We start from the raw sequence: 12,382 nt of genomic DNA on the forward strand, positions 1-12,382 counted from the left end.
CTACTATATTGCCTGCCCTGAGCAGAAGAGAGTTTACATGATATGACGTACGATAACTAAGTGGATCTTCTGTAGAATAAAAGCATGACGTGGAATTTACCATACCAGTGTATATAGGCACTTGCTATATGGTAAACTTAGATATGCTTCGTCATCAGCTAAGCACACATGGGGAGACAACCATTGACAAAACTTTGTCAATATTCACGTGACAATTAGTGTCGATTAGTTTACATGCCGTAAACGTATGTTCAAAATGCAAATTTCCCAATGGCCTGATCAGCCTATTTTTAAAATACGATTTTGATCGTTATGACTTTGTACACAGATTCACCATTGTGCTAGATGTCCAGGATTCTTTGATCTACTCAAGGTTCCATCAAAGTCAAATAATTAGCTTGATATGGTATTATTACATGAAAATGTTGGTTTTATTTCTGAAACATTTGTCAGTCGGTTTAACGATTTCTAATATCAACCAATACACTTTCCACTAAACAGAAAGATTTTTCTAATTTATAAGGCTCGAAATATTTTCTTTAGATATCAATGGAGGCAATGCCAGACTTGAATCTTTACATGAGGGGAATTTACGTATATCAATTCAAACCTTTGAAATATACGTAAAAATTAGTGCTAGCGACTGGTGATTTACATTTTTCACTTTTGAAATAACCTGTTGTTATACACCTTCGTTTTTCCATTTTTAAAATTACTAAGAAAAGACATGCATGGTCATTTTGATTATAATTTTAAAAGTATCTGTTTGCTGGGGTTTTTTTTATGTTATGCGCGGCAGTAGAAGCGAGGGTTTTTTTTTCACTTCTAAGTTTAGAAACTTGGCAAAGGCCTAGGAACAGTAACTACCTAATTTTAAACGTCTTAAAATCAAACCCGATCCTCCCGTTTTGAGCGTCCTAACGACCTAAAAAAAAAAAAAAATCCCCAAATCCACCGCTTACTGTTCTGTTGAACGAGCCTCCCGAACGTTTGCCTTCGATCGGATCTTGTTGACCGTTTGCCTTAATTTCATCGGTTATGATCTTGTTGACCGTTTGCCTTAATTTCATTGGTTATGATCTTGTTGACCGTTTGCCTTAATTTCATCGGTTATGATCTTGTTGACCGTTTGCCTTAATTTCATTGGTTATGTACATGAATATCACCAGGATAAGGGAAAACAGTTCTGCGGCTTCGGGCAGCAGATCCTTTCTCAGGTCAAACAAAACTGTTGTCGTCCTCGAACCAAGTCAATAACTGTATACTGTTGCCCCGTTTTAAAGAAAAAGAGTGTCTGACATGGGTACCTGTAAAGTGCGAAACGAAACGAAACGAAATCTACCGAAACAAAACGAAACCCACCGAAACGAAACGAAGCCCACCGAAACGAAACAGATTGTATAAACGAACTCTTTTAATCATAATAATTAAAATGGTATCTTAGGCCCCTGTGAAAGTTACCACATATAGATAAAATTCGCCTCCCCTTTGATGTAGGCTTTCGGCTTGACTGATACAAAGTTTTAAAAGTTGGAAGTGGGGGGGGGGGGGGGGGGGGGGGACAAAGTACATATCCGAAGTTAATTAAAAACCATGTGCAACTAGTTTCGGATCCATAAATTTCAGAACGGAGAGTTACAGTCTCACAGGTCAGAGGTCTGGAGAAACATACTAAACGAGAGGTGGTGTCGCCGGCGCTGGATCCGCCTTTGGGCATAAATACATGTTTCAGTATTTTTTGCTCTAAAGACAAATCTATGTATACATGTGAATATTGTGTATTTATATGTAGTATATCAAACGGTGTATTCTGAGTATGCCCTCCTGTTCTCTTTGTAATTTCTGCTTCCCTTGTTCATAAGCCTTTTGATTTTACAAAATGCTGACCTCCTCCTGATATTATTGCATTAAAAAAATCCGTTTTCCGTCCCGTTTTCAATTCCCCGTCTTAGCAAAACCCCAAATGTATAGAGTTATCTTTAGACTCACTAAATATCAATAATAATTTTTAATAATACATGTATATATATCTTACCGAATTGCATTCATATAATATGGTATACTATTCAATTGTTTCCATTATTGAAAGTACTCACACCTCAGTAGTTAGAGATCAAATAAGAGGTTAATAGCTCTTCCTGCTTTCAACTTTCTCAGACACCGACTTCTTCAAACAATGTATCTATACCCAAAGGTGGATCCAACGCCAGCGACCCCACCCCTTGTTTAGTGTGTTTCCCAAGACCTCTGATACTGTATCCCTCCGTTCTGAAATCTATGGATTCAAAACTAATAGCACATGGTATTTAATCAACTTCGGATATGTACTTTGTGCTTACTCATCCTCCCCCTCCAACTTTTAAAACTTTGTATATATCAGTCATGCCGAAATCCTATATCAAAGGGGAGGGAAATTTTATTTATATGTGGTAACTTTCACTGGGGCCCAAGATACCATTTTTAATTATTATAATTAAAAGAGTTCAGTTATACAATCTGTTTCGTTTCGGTAGATTTCGTTTCGTTTCGCACTTTACAGGTACCCGTCTGACATGACCTCTCTTCATGCTTAAAGAAAACAAGCCCTTACTGAATTAGAAATCGTTTAGACCGTATTTTCATTAATTATAAAGGCTGCATTGGTTTCGAGCCAGTTGATTAGTTTTGTTTTCATGATATGAACTTTCATTCTCATGTACAGCATATGACACGGACTTGCTGCAGAAGGTTAGCACTGGGCTTTAAAAAATGCAGATAAAATGCAAGCAATTAGACAGGAAAAATCTTATTGTCCAGGAAATTCAATATCATCTGGAGGTTTTGACTAAAACCCATACGATCAAATCAAAGGCAGGGTCTCTTTTTTACAATTTTCTTTCCTTTTAAAGAAATTAATATTGTACAGTTCTAGGATATTTTTTGTAGAATTTCATCAGGAAGACAGCACAGTGTTGAAATAAATCACCAGGGCAATGGTGACGTTGATATTTAACCCATAGAATTAGGTTAAAACCCAGCCAGTGCTAACTGATCGTGATGAACACAAGAAGTGATAGGAAATACCATAAGTAAATCAGGGCCGTAAATTACATGGAGGCGGAGGAGGCATCTGCCTCCTCCAACTTTTGAACCAAAAAAAATTAAAATTTAAAGTTCATTAGAATTTATGTTGTTTCAAATAACTAAGAACATGATACCTCCCTTAAAAAGCATTCCAAATCTTTCTTTTAGAATGAGTTAGTCAAGTAACATCTTAGAAGGCCCTAGAATCAAGTATTTTGCACGAAACGTGTTCAGTGTGCACAAAATGTGCTCAGCGTCTGGGGGCCTGGGCGGCCCCCAGACCCCCGCCTAATTTCCTGCCTCCTCCAAATTGAAGGTTAACTTACGGCCCTGTAAATGCGATGTAACTTTTATTAAAACATTTTTAAAATGCTTATATTACGTAACTTTATTACTTATAATCGTGGCGCGGTGCAGATTAGTCTGCTGTGCTCATATTTCACGATCTTTTTTACAAGGGCACAGTCGCGATATCAATTTCACGTTATAGGAAAATCTACTGTAAAATATAGATTACAAAAACATGGAAATATTAATATACATGTATTATTCACTGTGGGTTTAATGTCACAGGAAAATGATCAATGTTGAACATAGTGAAATTAAAGCTCCCGTGTTAATTTCCCAATCTGTAGTACTACATGCACAAACACCTTTCCGAATTACTGATGTAACGAATAACAAAGTAATCAATAGAAAAGAAAACTCTTACGTGTATGTCGAAAACGTGCTCCACAAATGGTAGGCATTTTCTTCTATTGATAAGGTTGCAACAAATCTATAACAAGAAATAAATATCAGGGAATCAAAACAAGGTAGCACACTGAAGCACGTGTCTTTTATGAAGAATTTCTGAAAATCTGGATAAAAGAGAACTGCATTTCGGCATATCCTTGTTTATCATGGTACATGTAGGTGTACAAACCCTCAACCATTCATAACTTGATAGTCTTCATTTGTGATATGTATACCTTTCCAATGTCGTGTTCAGTACCAGAACATACATATTCAACATGCTGAATGTGAAAGCGTAGTAACAAGCTGTTTGGGTTCCTCATATGGTTTATATAAGATTTGTAACTCGTCTTATATTATAAGTAATACTTCTATTTCAGAGACTTATCGTAAGTTTTCCAATCAATGATGGCGGAGTGGTAAAATATATTTTGATAAACTTCCACATCAGGTTTTTTTTTTTTTTTTTTGGTATACATTTTTATTTAATTTCAATCAAATACCATATGTAAACTAGACATAATAGATAAAAATAACTAAAAGAAGTATTTAAAGTATAGATAAAAATTTGATGAACAACTTTCAAAGCCAGGTTTGTGAAAACATCAGACCTGGAAATGAAAAAAAGGTGTAAACAGGTGAGACTGCGATGGAATGCAACACTGCAATACGCAAGTCTTGTGTGAGCTCTTCTGTGTTGGAGCAAGAATTACTAACATTTGGACGCTGATGTGGAACAGAGAAAGCAGTTAATAGGAAAAATAATGAATAATACAAAAAACGGCTTCTGTTTAAAGATACATGTACATGTTTAACTGTAGAAAATTAAAAATATCATCGACATAAATGTTTTACTGTAAAGAAAATTTACAAGATTAACGCCGATTTTCGAATAAAAGCTTGATTATTGTATATACAGGCAAGTTAATGATGAGATTTTCTTTGCTCCTTGAATATTGGTTATAAAATTGTCTTCCTCATTTTGTGTTTCAACTAATTCCATGTAAAATATTAAACTCGTACGAGAAACTGATTTTATATGATATGTTTACACATGTAGCGATATGCCACCCCACGTGCAAACAATTTCTTTTCGCTTAATGAGTTCGAGAACTCCATAAAGGGAAATAACTCAGATGCATCTCTAAACTTGCGTATTGCGTTATCGCTTTTCAAGTAAAGCATTATTTTAAAACCATAAGAACTTGTGTAGATCTATTCCTTCCGCAGTGGTATACTTATAAAATGAACATATTCGTCGTATACACGTGATGAATGAGGTATGCAATACAATGAGAGATACCTGAACAGCAGCAAGACAAGCGCGAGTTCGCAAACAAACAATTCGCTATATAAACACAGAATCGTTCCATTTTATAAAAATATCTCCGGACAACATTGCTGGTCCAATTTCAATTTTCTGAATTAAATACCATTTTCTCTCGAAAATATCAAATTTTATCACCTTTCCAAAACTTAATAATAATTTTATGACGATTTGTTGTGGAAATACCGGTATAACGATTAAATCGCAATATTAATTTCCCTGCTTGAAAACTACATGTACCTACAAATGAAACAGAATTAAACTATGTTGATTAAAACATGTTTCTGTAAATGTTTCTGAAGTTTTTATTAATTATTACAATTAACCAATCCAGAAATGACTTTATGAGCTTTTTTGAATGGTGGATTTGTATTACATACTAGCATGTAAGAAATGGTTTGTTTACGAACTCGTTCTTGTCTTGCAACTGTGCATGTTTGGAACATCTTAGTTATAAATTACATTTAATCCCATATGGCCTCTATGTACATGTAAAATATGTAACTTATATTACAATACGTCTGTGGCATAATAAATATATCGTCCAGCTTGAAAGACTCACAAGCATCAACAATTAAAGTTCAACAACTTAAACAAAACCCCTTCATGATTTCACAGGTGGTTTTGCCGGAGGGAGGTCGGCTTCGGAATAAGGGGGTGGGGGCTCCCCATAATACGGTCCTGGTTGTGTGTTCATTCCCCCATAGCCACTGGTGCCGGGTTGTGGGTACTGTGGCTCTTCAGAGGGTGGTGCGGAAGGCGTGGATCCATAAGGCGCAGAAGGTGCGGATCCATAAAACTGCTGCGGGGGCACCTGTCCGTGATATGGTTGCTGCTGCTGTTGATAGCCCGGATGATACCCTCCCTGCATTGGTTGTTGGACAGGGTACTCTGGTTGTGCTGTCATTGCCCTAGGATACCCATGCGCTTGTGGACGAGGTGGAGTTGTAACGACGGTTGATTGGTTAGTGGCAATCACGTGTCCGTTATCCATAACCGGATTATCAAGGTAATATTCGTCTGAAATTACAACGTATATTCATATCATTCATTTTAGTCTTGTACATTATGTTATTACTATAATATTTCTTTGTCTTTTTTTTTTTTTGGTATGTTATCACAAAGTACAGGGAAAATGCCAACTGTTTCCCATATCGACCCGCGAGTTGATATTGGAATATCGGGGTTAATACGGGATGTGATATTGGAATATCAGGGGTTAATACGGGATGTGATATTGGAATATCAGGGGTTAATACGGGATGTGATATTGGAATATCGGGGTTAATGTGGGATGTGATATTGGAATATCAGGGGTTAATACGGGATGTGATATTGGAATATCGGGGTTAATACGGAATGTGATATTGGAATATCGGGGTTAATACGGGATGTGATATTGGAATATTGGGGGGTTAATACGGGATGTGATATTGGAATATCGGGGTTAATACGGGATGTGATATTGGAATATCGGGGTTAATACGGGATGTGATATTGGATTATCCGGGTTAATACGGGATGTGATATGGGAATATCGGGGTTAATACGGGATGTGATATGGGGAACGGTTGGGATTATTCTCTTCTTTTTATCCCAATGCCTCCTTTAAAACCAATGAATAAAATTATCAGGTTGAAATAGAAACAAAGAAAGAAATTAAACTATGCTAAAATTTCTGGAGTATTCAAAGTTCCTCACTTGACATTCCGATAAAAGATACGCCCCATACACAACTCCAGATCCACCCGAGCAGAAGAACCGGAAGGGTGAGAATTTGAAGTATACCAATCCAGAAACTTATGCAAAAGCTACTCAGCTTCTCGCAACACGTCATGTCTTCGCTGCGTGCACAACAGCACACTGTAAATCCCGCGATTATCGTTCCTGTAAAGGTACAAATCAAACAGAATATAAAAACATACACATGGTCAAAATTATCTTCCTCGCTCACAGCAGGAACAAAGTTGAAGATAACGAACAATGATCAATCTCATAACTCCTTCAATAAGAATACAAAATTAAGAGTTGGGCGAACACGGACCCCTGGAGACACCAGATGTGGGATCAGATACTTAGAAGGAGAACGCATCCCCTATCGACCAGTCACACCCGCCGTGAGCCTTATATATTGATCAGATCAATGGTGCAATCCGTAGTAAAAATCAGCATGCAAAAACGGCATAATAATTGGTATGAAACACATCAGACAGTATTTGACCCAATGGCGGGTTTTATCTGTGAATTAAATCGTTATAACGACCATAGAAATTTTGAAATTCTGACTTTGAGCGAGACAGTTGAAACCCCTGTAATATCAACTTATTTTTCGACTCAACAGCCCGCCTAGATTTAAAAACTGATCATAAGTAGAACATGTTCTTTTGTACTGAATCAGTTGAAAAACATAAACACAATACGCAGGTGACGATGGAATATTGCTGTATAAATATAGGAAGTTAAGATAAGAGGTCGTCGATATATCTAAATGCCGAGTTGAAGGCCACTGCAAGAGAATTTTTCTTCTCAGTTTGAAGCTTTTAAACAATGTCCGTCTCGTAAGAATATAAATACAGGTTATCTAATAAAGGAGCACAATTCGTGCCCATGGGAATTCCAACAAACTGTTGGAAGACCTGATCTCCAAAGACTATGAAGATATTGTCAATGAGGAACTCCAGCATTTTTTTAATATCAACTTTGGGCTAAATATGAAGAAGAACATGGCGCCTATAGGAGTACATGTATAAATAGGATTATCAAATGTGGAACTAAAGATAAATTCGTTTAAAATACAGTTGTAATAATGAGCTTTAAAAAATAATGAATTGTCCAAACAAAAACAATGTTGTTGCAATCTTTGTCAGTTGGAACCAAAACTTAATCCTCGTGTAACCCATCTAATTTTTTTTAAAATCATTTTCTGGTTTCCTAAATACAGAAGGATATATGGTTCGACCTTTTGTTTTGATATGTCTAATATTCCTCTTTATACTTTTTTCTCCATTCTGACAATGCGCCAATTTCTTCTTCATATTTAGCCCACAATCTTCTACAGAATTCATCATAGAGACGAAGTTCTGTCGCCATTTGAAAGGCTGGGATTCTCTGAATTTAGGGCCTTTTAAGATAAGTGATTTTAGGTGAATAACTAGATATTGTACATGTATATTTAACAAAGAATTGATAGATATACAAGTACAATTTCTATTAATTCTACAATCCGCCACATGAAAAGTGAACAACTCCATCCCGCGATGCATTATTTCTTGGGAATTCAAAACTATCTTCTGGTCTACGGAATGCAGATGCCTTTGTTACAGGTGAATATTCCCAATGGTATTCATTACAATTGTTTAGATTGGACGGAAATAAAGCTGCACGAGAATAAATCTGAAAACGTGATGTATTCATACGCGCATGAAAACAAATGGTGTAATGCGGGGAAACTATTCAAGTTTTTGAAATTGGTATAATACATGCAGGGAACGAATTGGAATTGGAATTATAAGAACCAATTTATGGACGTGTAAACCCTGAACAGTTTAACATAACATTGCTTGACACTTTTATTCAGTTTGTGAGTAAAATGTCCAGAGTTTTCACATCGATAAATTCTTCAAAAAGAAAGTTTAATCCTATATTCACTAGATGGTATAGGTGAAATAGGTTTGTATTTGCTTTAGAAAAAATATGGGGAAAATAATTTTCCTATAGGAAAACTAAATTCACATCAGATCACCAACTCTAATCAGAATCAAAGAAAGCCTACAGAAAATTTTAATTTCCCTTAGGAAAAAATTATCTATGAAAATATCCCGTAGTCGGATAGATTTCAAGGTATCACACCGGTAATTATTTTCACCATATATTACTATAGAAGACAAATAAAAATTAGTTTGCTAAATTGATGTTAAATAACGCAGTCGGAGATGTTCTATATGTTACCTGAGACAGTGTCTGCCGACACCGGGAAAACAACACCATATTCGGCATTTTCTAAAAACAAGAGACTCCTCAAATCCCCTGTTTTTCACATGTGTGTAAACAGCCTGAGTGCACCTCAGGAAGTTGCCTCAGCTACCAACATCAAATAGTTCCTTTGTAAACAATTTATTATTTCTGCAAATTACAAAAATAAAATAAAAATTCCTAATCAGGGGTACAAAAATTAAGAGAAAAGAATAAGAGGTCGGGAAATGAGAAAAATCGCGCATGAAAAAAATCTTTTAAATATATGAAACTACAACTGAACTGGTGTGATACTTTAATAAAAGAATTGATGTTTTTGTAAACCCGACTTTACATAAATATCATCTTATCTTATGGCAATTTTAAAATGCTGTAGGATTTTGTTGACTCCTGAGGGAATCTTATCTAACCTCTAAGGAAACTAAAATTTTTATTTGTGGGGGGGGGGGGGGGGGGGGAGAGAGGGGGGGGGGGGTTAATTCCTGTACAAATCTGTGAATTTGCCTACAGGATTGTATTTTTAAAATCCTATCGGGAAAATGTTTCCCCATATAATTTTCAAAAGCGAATTTCTCACCTACTAGATACTATATAACATCTATATTCACCATGCTTTTTCGATGAAATTCCCAGGGGATCCGGGTTAGAATAGGTCCTCAGTACCCCTTGCTTGTCGTAAAAGGCGACTAAATGGGGCGGTCCTTCGAATGAGACCGCAAAAAACCGAGGTCCCGTGTCACAGCAAGTGTGGCACAATAAAGACCCCTCCTTGCTCAAAGGTCATAAGGGCCGAACATAGGTCTAAATTTTGCAGCCCTTCGCCGGCAATGATCACGTCTCTATGTGAGTGAAATATTCCAGAGAGGGACGTTAAATCAATCAATCAATCAATTTATCAATTCGATCAAAATCCTATGCTAATATTCTATTTCTCGATAAAGGACTGATTTATCAACTAGACATAAAAACCCGTAAAATTGCGAAACACACTTTTTAAGGAATGAATGTCATTTGTATTTGGGATGATATAAAAACAATGGAAAGGCATGTAGGTACATGTAATTTCACCATAATTGACCTCACTGTGGACTCTTATCTCATTTGTGGTGAAATCTAAATGAAGACTTTATTTCTTCGTCCATTAGACCCTCTTAAACATATACTCTTAGAGAATTATCTCTATAAATCTTGCAATTGTAAGAAAAATATACTTGAAGACTGACAGGTTTTATATGATACGTAAAACGTGATTACTAAACACACTTGTGTATTTTAGGTAAAACTTTAAACCCTGATCCAAAATGTGCTTTAGCCTTGACATATATATTTTGATTAAATGTGAAAAGTTTAAGAAAGAAAATCTTTTTGTGGTGCTAAAGAAAAAAAAGTTAACTTTTTTTTTACTAAACTCAATGATGAACAAAAATTAATTTACATATTATGTTCTGAAGAGCCATCTATTCTAAATATAACTGGAAAATTTATTTTGAACAATATATGACACTCACTGTATTTGCATGTAACTATGTGTTATGTAATCACTTCTTTCTTTACTTGTATATGTATATGTACATTATTTGTATATATTTTCATGCTGCCCCTTGAGGGCCCTTGATTGGTAAAATAAAATATGTTCTACGTTCGATGTTGATATCGTGTCTGTTGTTGAAGTGTTTTTACATGTATAGCATACCGGATTCTATGTACGTATTATTGATTGTAATATCTGACGGAATTGCTCTATCAATTTGATACCTACATGTAGCTATTTCATATCAGAAATCTGAAATACACTTGTAGAGCTTTCAAAGAGAGATCACTCCAGCTCATACATGAAGTGTATATTGCAAAACCAGTATTTTCATGCAAAGCAAAATAAAAAGCTTCGAAATATACAACATCGAGTATACCCCAACATGCAGGGTGTAGGCTATGTTGTGATCGAGGTGTAGGCTACCTGCGGCAATATAGATAGTGGAGGTTCGTTTTTACATAATATTATCTCAATTTATAGGTAATTTCGCAGAAAAGCATATGGTTAAGGAACAGTCTGATTAAAACCAGCCCCCTTTCTCCTATCGTCGTCAGGAGAAGGGGGGCTGGTTTTAATCAGACTGGTTAAGGAAGAAGCATTAATTCAGGAAAATATGGAAACAAATGTATCCACTGTACACTTTCTAGTTTTATCAAAGACTTCAAGTATCCAATAAAAATACAGATATGCTATATACGTTTCATTAACCTTACTAGAGTGATAAAACTTATTGTCAGCTTGGTTAACGATTTCGACATTTTAAATGTAAGGGTTTTTTGTTTTTTTTTGTTTGTTTGTTTGTTTTTTGTTTTTTGTTTTTTTTTGTAAACTAAATTTTTGTAACATTGTGGAATAAGAATATAGTGAATTATACTGTAAATTTGTTTAAAATTTAAAATTTCATTGACAACGAAAGTACCATAAAAATACATTTGTAGTGGTTTGGGTTATATATATATATGTGTATAGTTGAAATTTAAGGAGGGGGGTGTGGTGGGTGGGGAGATATGGTCGGACTGAGGATATTGGCCTGGATAGCTCAGTGGTTAGGGCACCTGATTAGTAATGCAAGGTTCCGGGTTCAACTCTCGGTCCAACCACAATTTTTCTACTCTCCAGTTCCTGCACACTATTACATAAAGTACATGGACTTGAACGACGATTTTCGACAGTATTACTCATATGTACACAATATTTTCATGAGTCATTCATTCTAGTGAACTTAATTTTCAACTTCGGAAGTATTTGAACTACGTTTTTTTTCAACTGCTGAGAAAATTGGCACATGAAATAAAATATTTACATTTGGTTCAGTATACAAGGAAAGATAACTCCTACCTAACCCTGGGACGAGGAAATTCAGAACACAACAAAGTATTGCCATGGGACGAGGCATAGCAGGGACGGCGATCCTGCCCTGCTTACCCCTGGCGCTGACCTCTCCCCGACCCATCTTCTGTAAAAGTCGTGTCTTTCCTGGCAAGGCCTATTTCTTCACCATTTATTTACGTGCGTCATCGAGTCGTTATATATGAGCCCCTAAGGCAACAAAAACAACAATATCTATTTTTGAATGCTTATCCATTGATAACCAATTGAATTTAAAATTCGTAAACTGAGTTGCTATAGAACATATGTTACACTGGATTTGTACAATAGATTATAAAACGTACCTCAGAATCCATACGCTAATCCTATGTCGTTGTTTGTTTACAACCCTCAACTGTTATACGAGTAACTTCCCTTTGTAC

General features: G+C 35.8%; 1 protein-coding gene across 1 annotated transcript; it reads right to left on the reverse strand.

The window, feature by feature from the left end:
- Positions 1 to 4,250: 4,250 nt before the first annotated feature.
- On the reverse strand, positions 4,251 to 12,382 carry LOC130048393 (abl interactor homolog). Its single transcript, XM_056145050.1, has 4 exons — positions 12,305 to 12,382; positions 11,970 to 12,170; positions 6,827 to 7,012; positions 4,251 to 6,145 (listed from the first exon to the last, which is right to left on the reverse strand). Exons 2-4 carry the CDS (start codon positions 12,082 to 12,084, stop codon positions 5,730 to 5,732), a joined length of 717 nt encoding a protein of 238 aa, XP_056001025.1. The 5' UTR covers positions 12,085 to 12,170; positions 12,305 to 12,382; the 3' UTR covers positions 4,251 to 5,729.

This window comes from Ostrea edulis, chromosome 7 (genome assembly GCF_947568905.1).
Source record: "Ostrea edulis chromosome 7, xbOstEdul1.1, whole genome shotgun sequence".
In the NCBI taxonomy this organism is placed as follows: Eukaryota; Metazoa; Mollusca; class Bivalvia; order Ostreida; family Ostreidae; genus Ostrea; species Ostrea edulis.

What these genes read in the sequence shown, in the direction of transcription:
- LOC130048393 (XM_056145050.1), bottom strand. Translation starts at nt 12,084, where the DNA reads ATGGGTCGGGGAGAGGTCAGCGCCAGGGGTAAGCAGGGCAGGATCGCC. An exon ending in TTTCCTCGTCCCAGGGTTAG is followed by an intron (nt 7,013 to 11,969) that starts GTAGGAGTTATC and finishes GTACCTTTACAG; the next exon opens with GAACGATAATCGCGGGATTT. An exon ending in ATCTTTTATCGGAATGTCAA is followed by an intron (nt 6,146 to 6,826) that starts GTGAGGAACTTT and finishes TTGTAATTTCAG; the next exon opens with ACGAATATTACCTTGATAAT.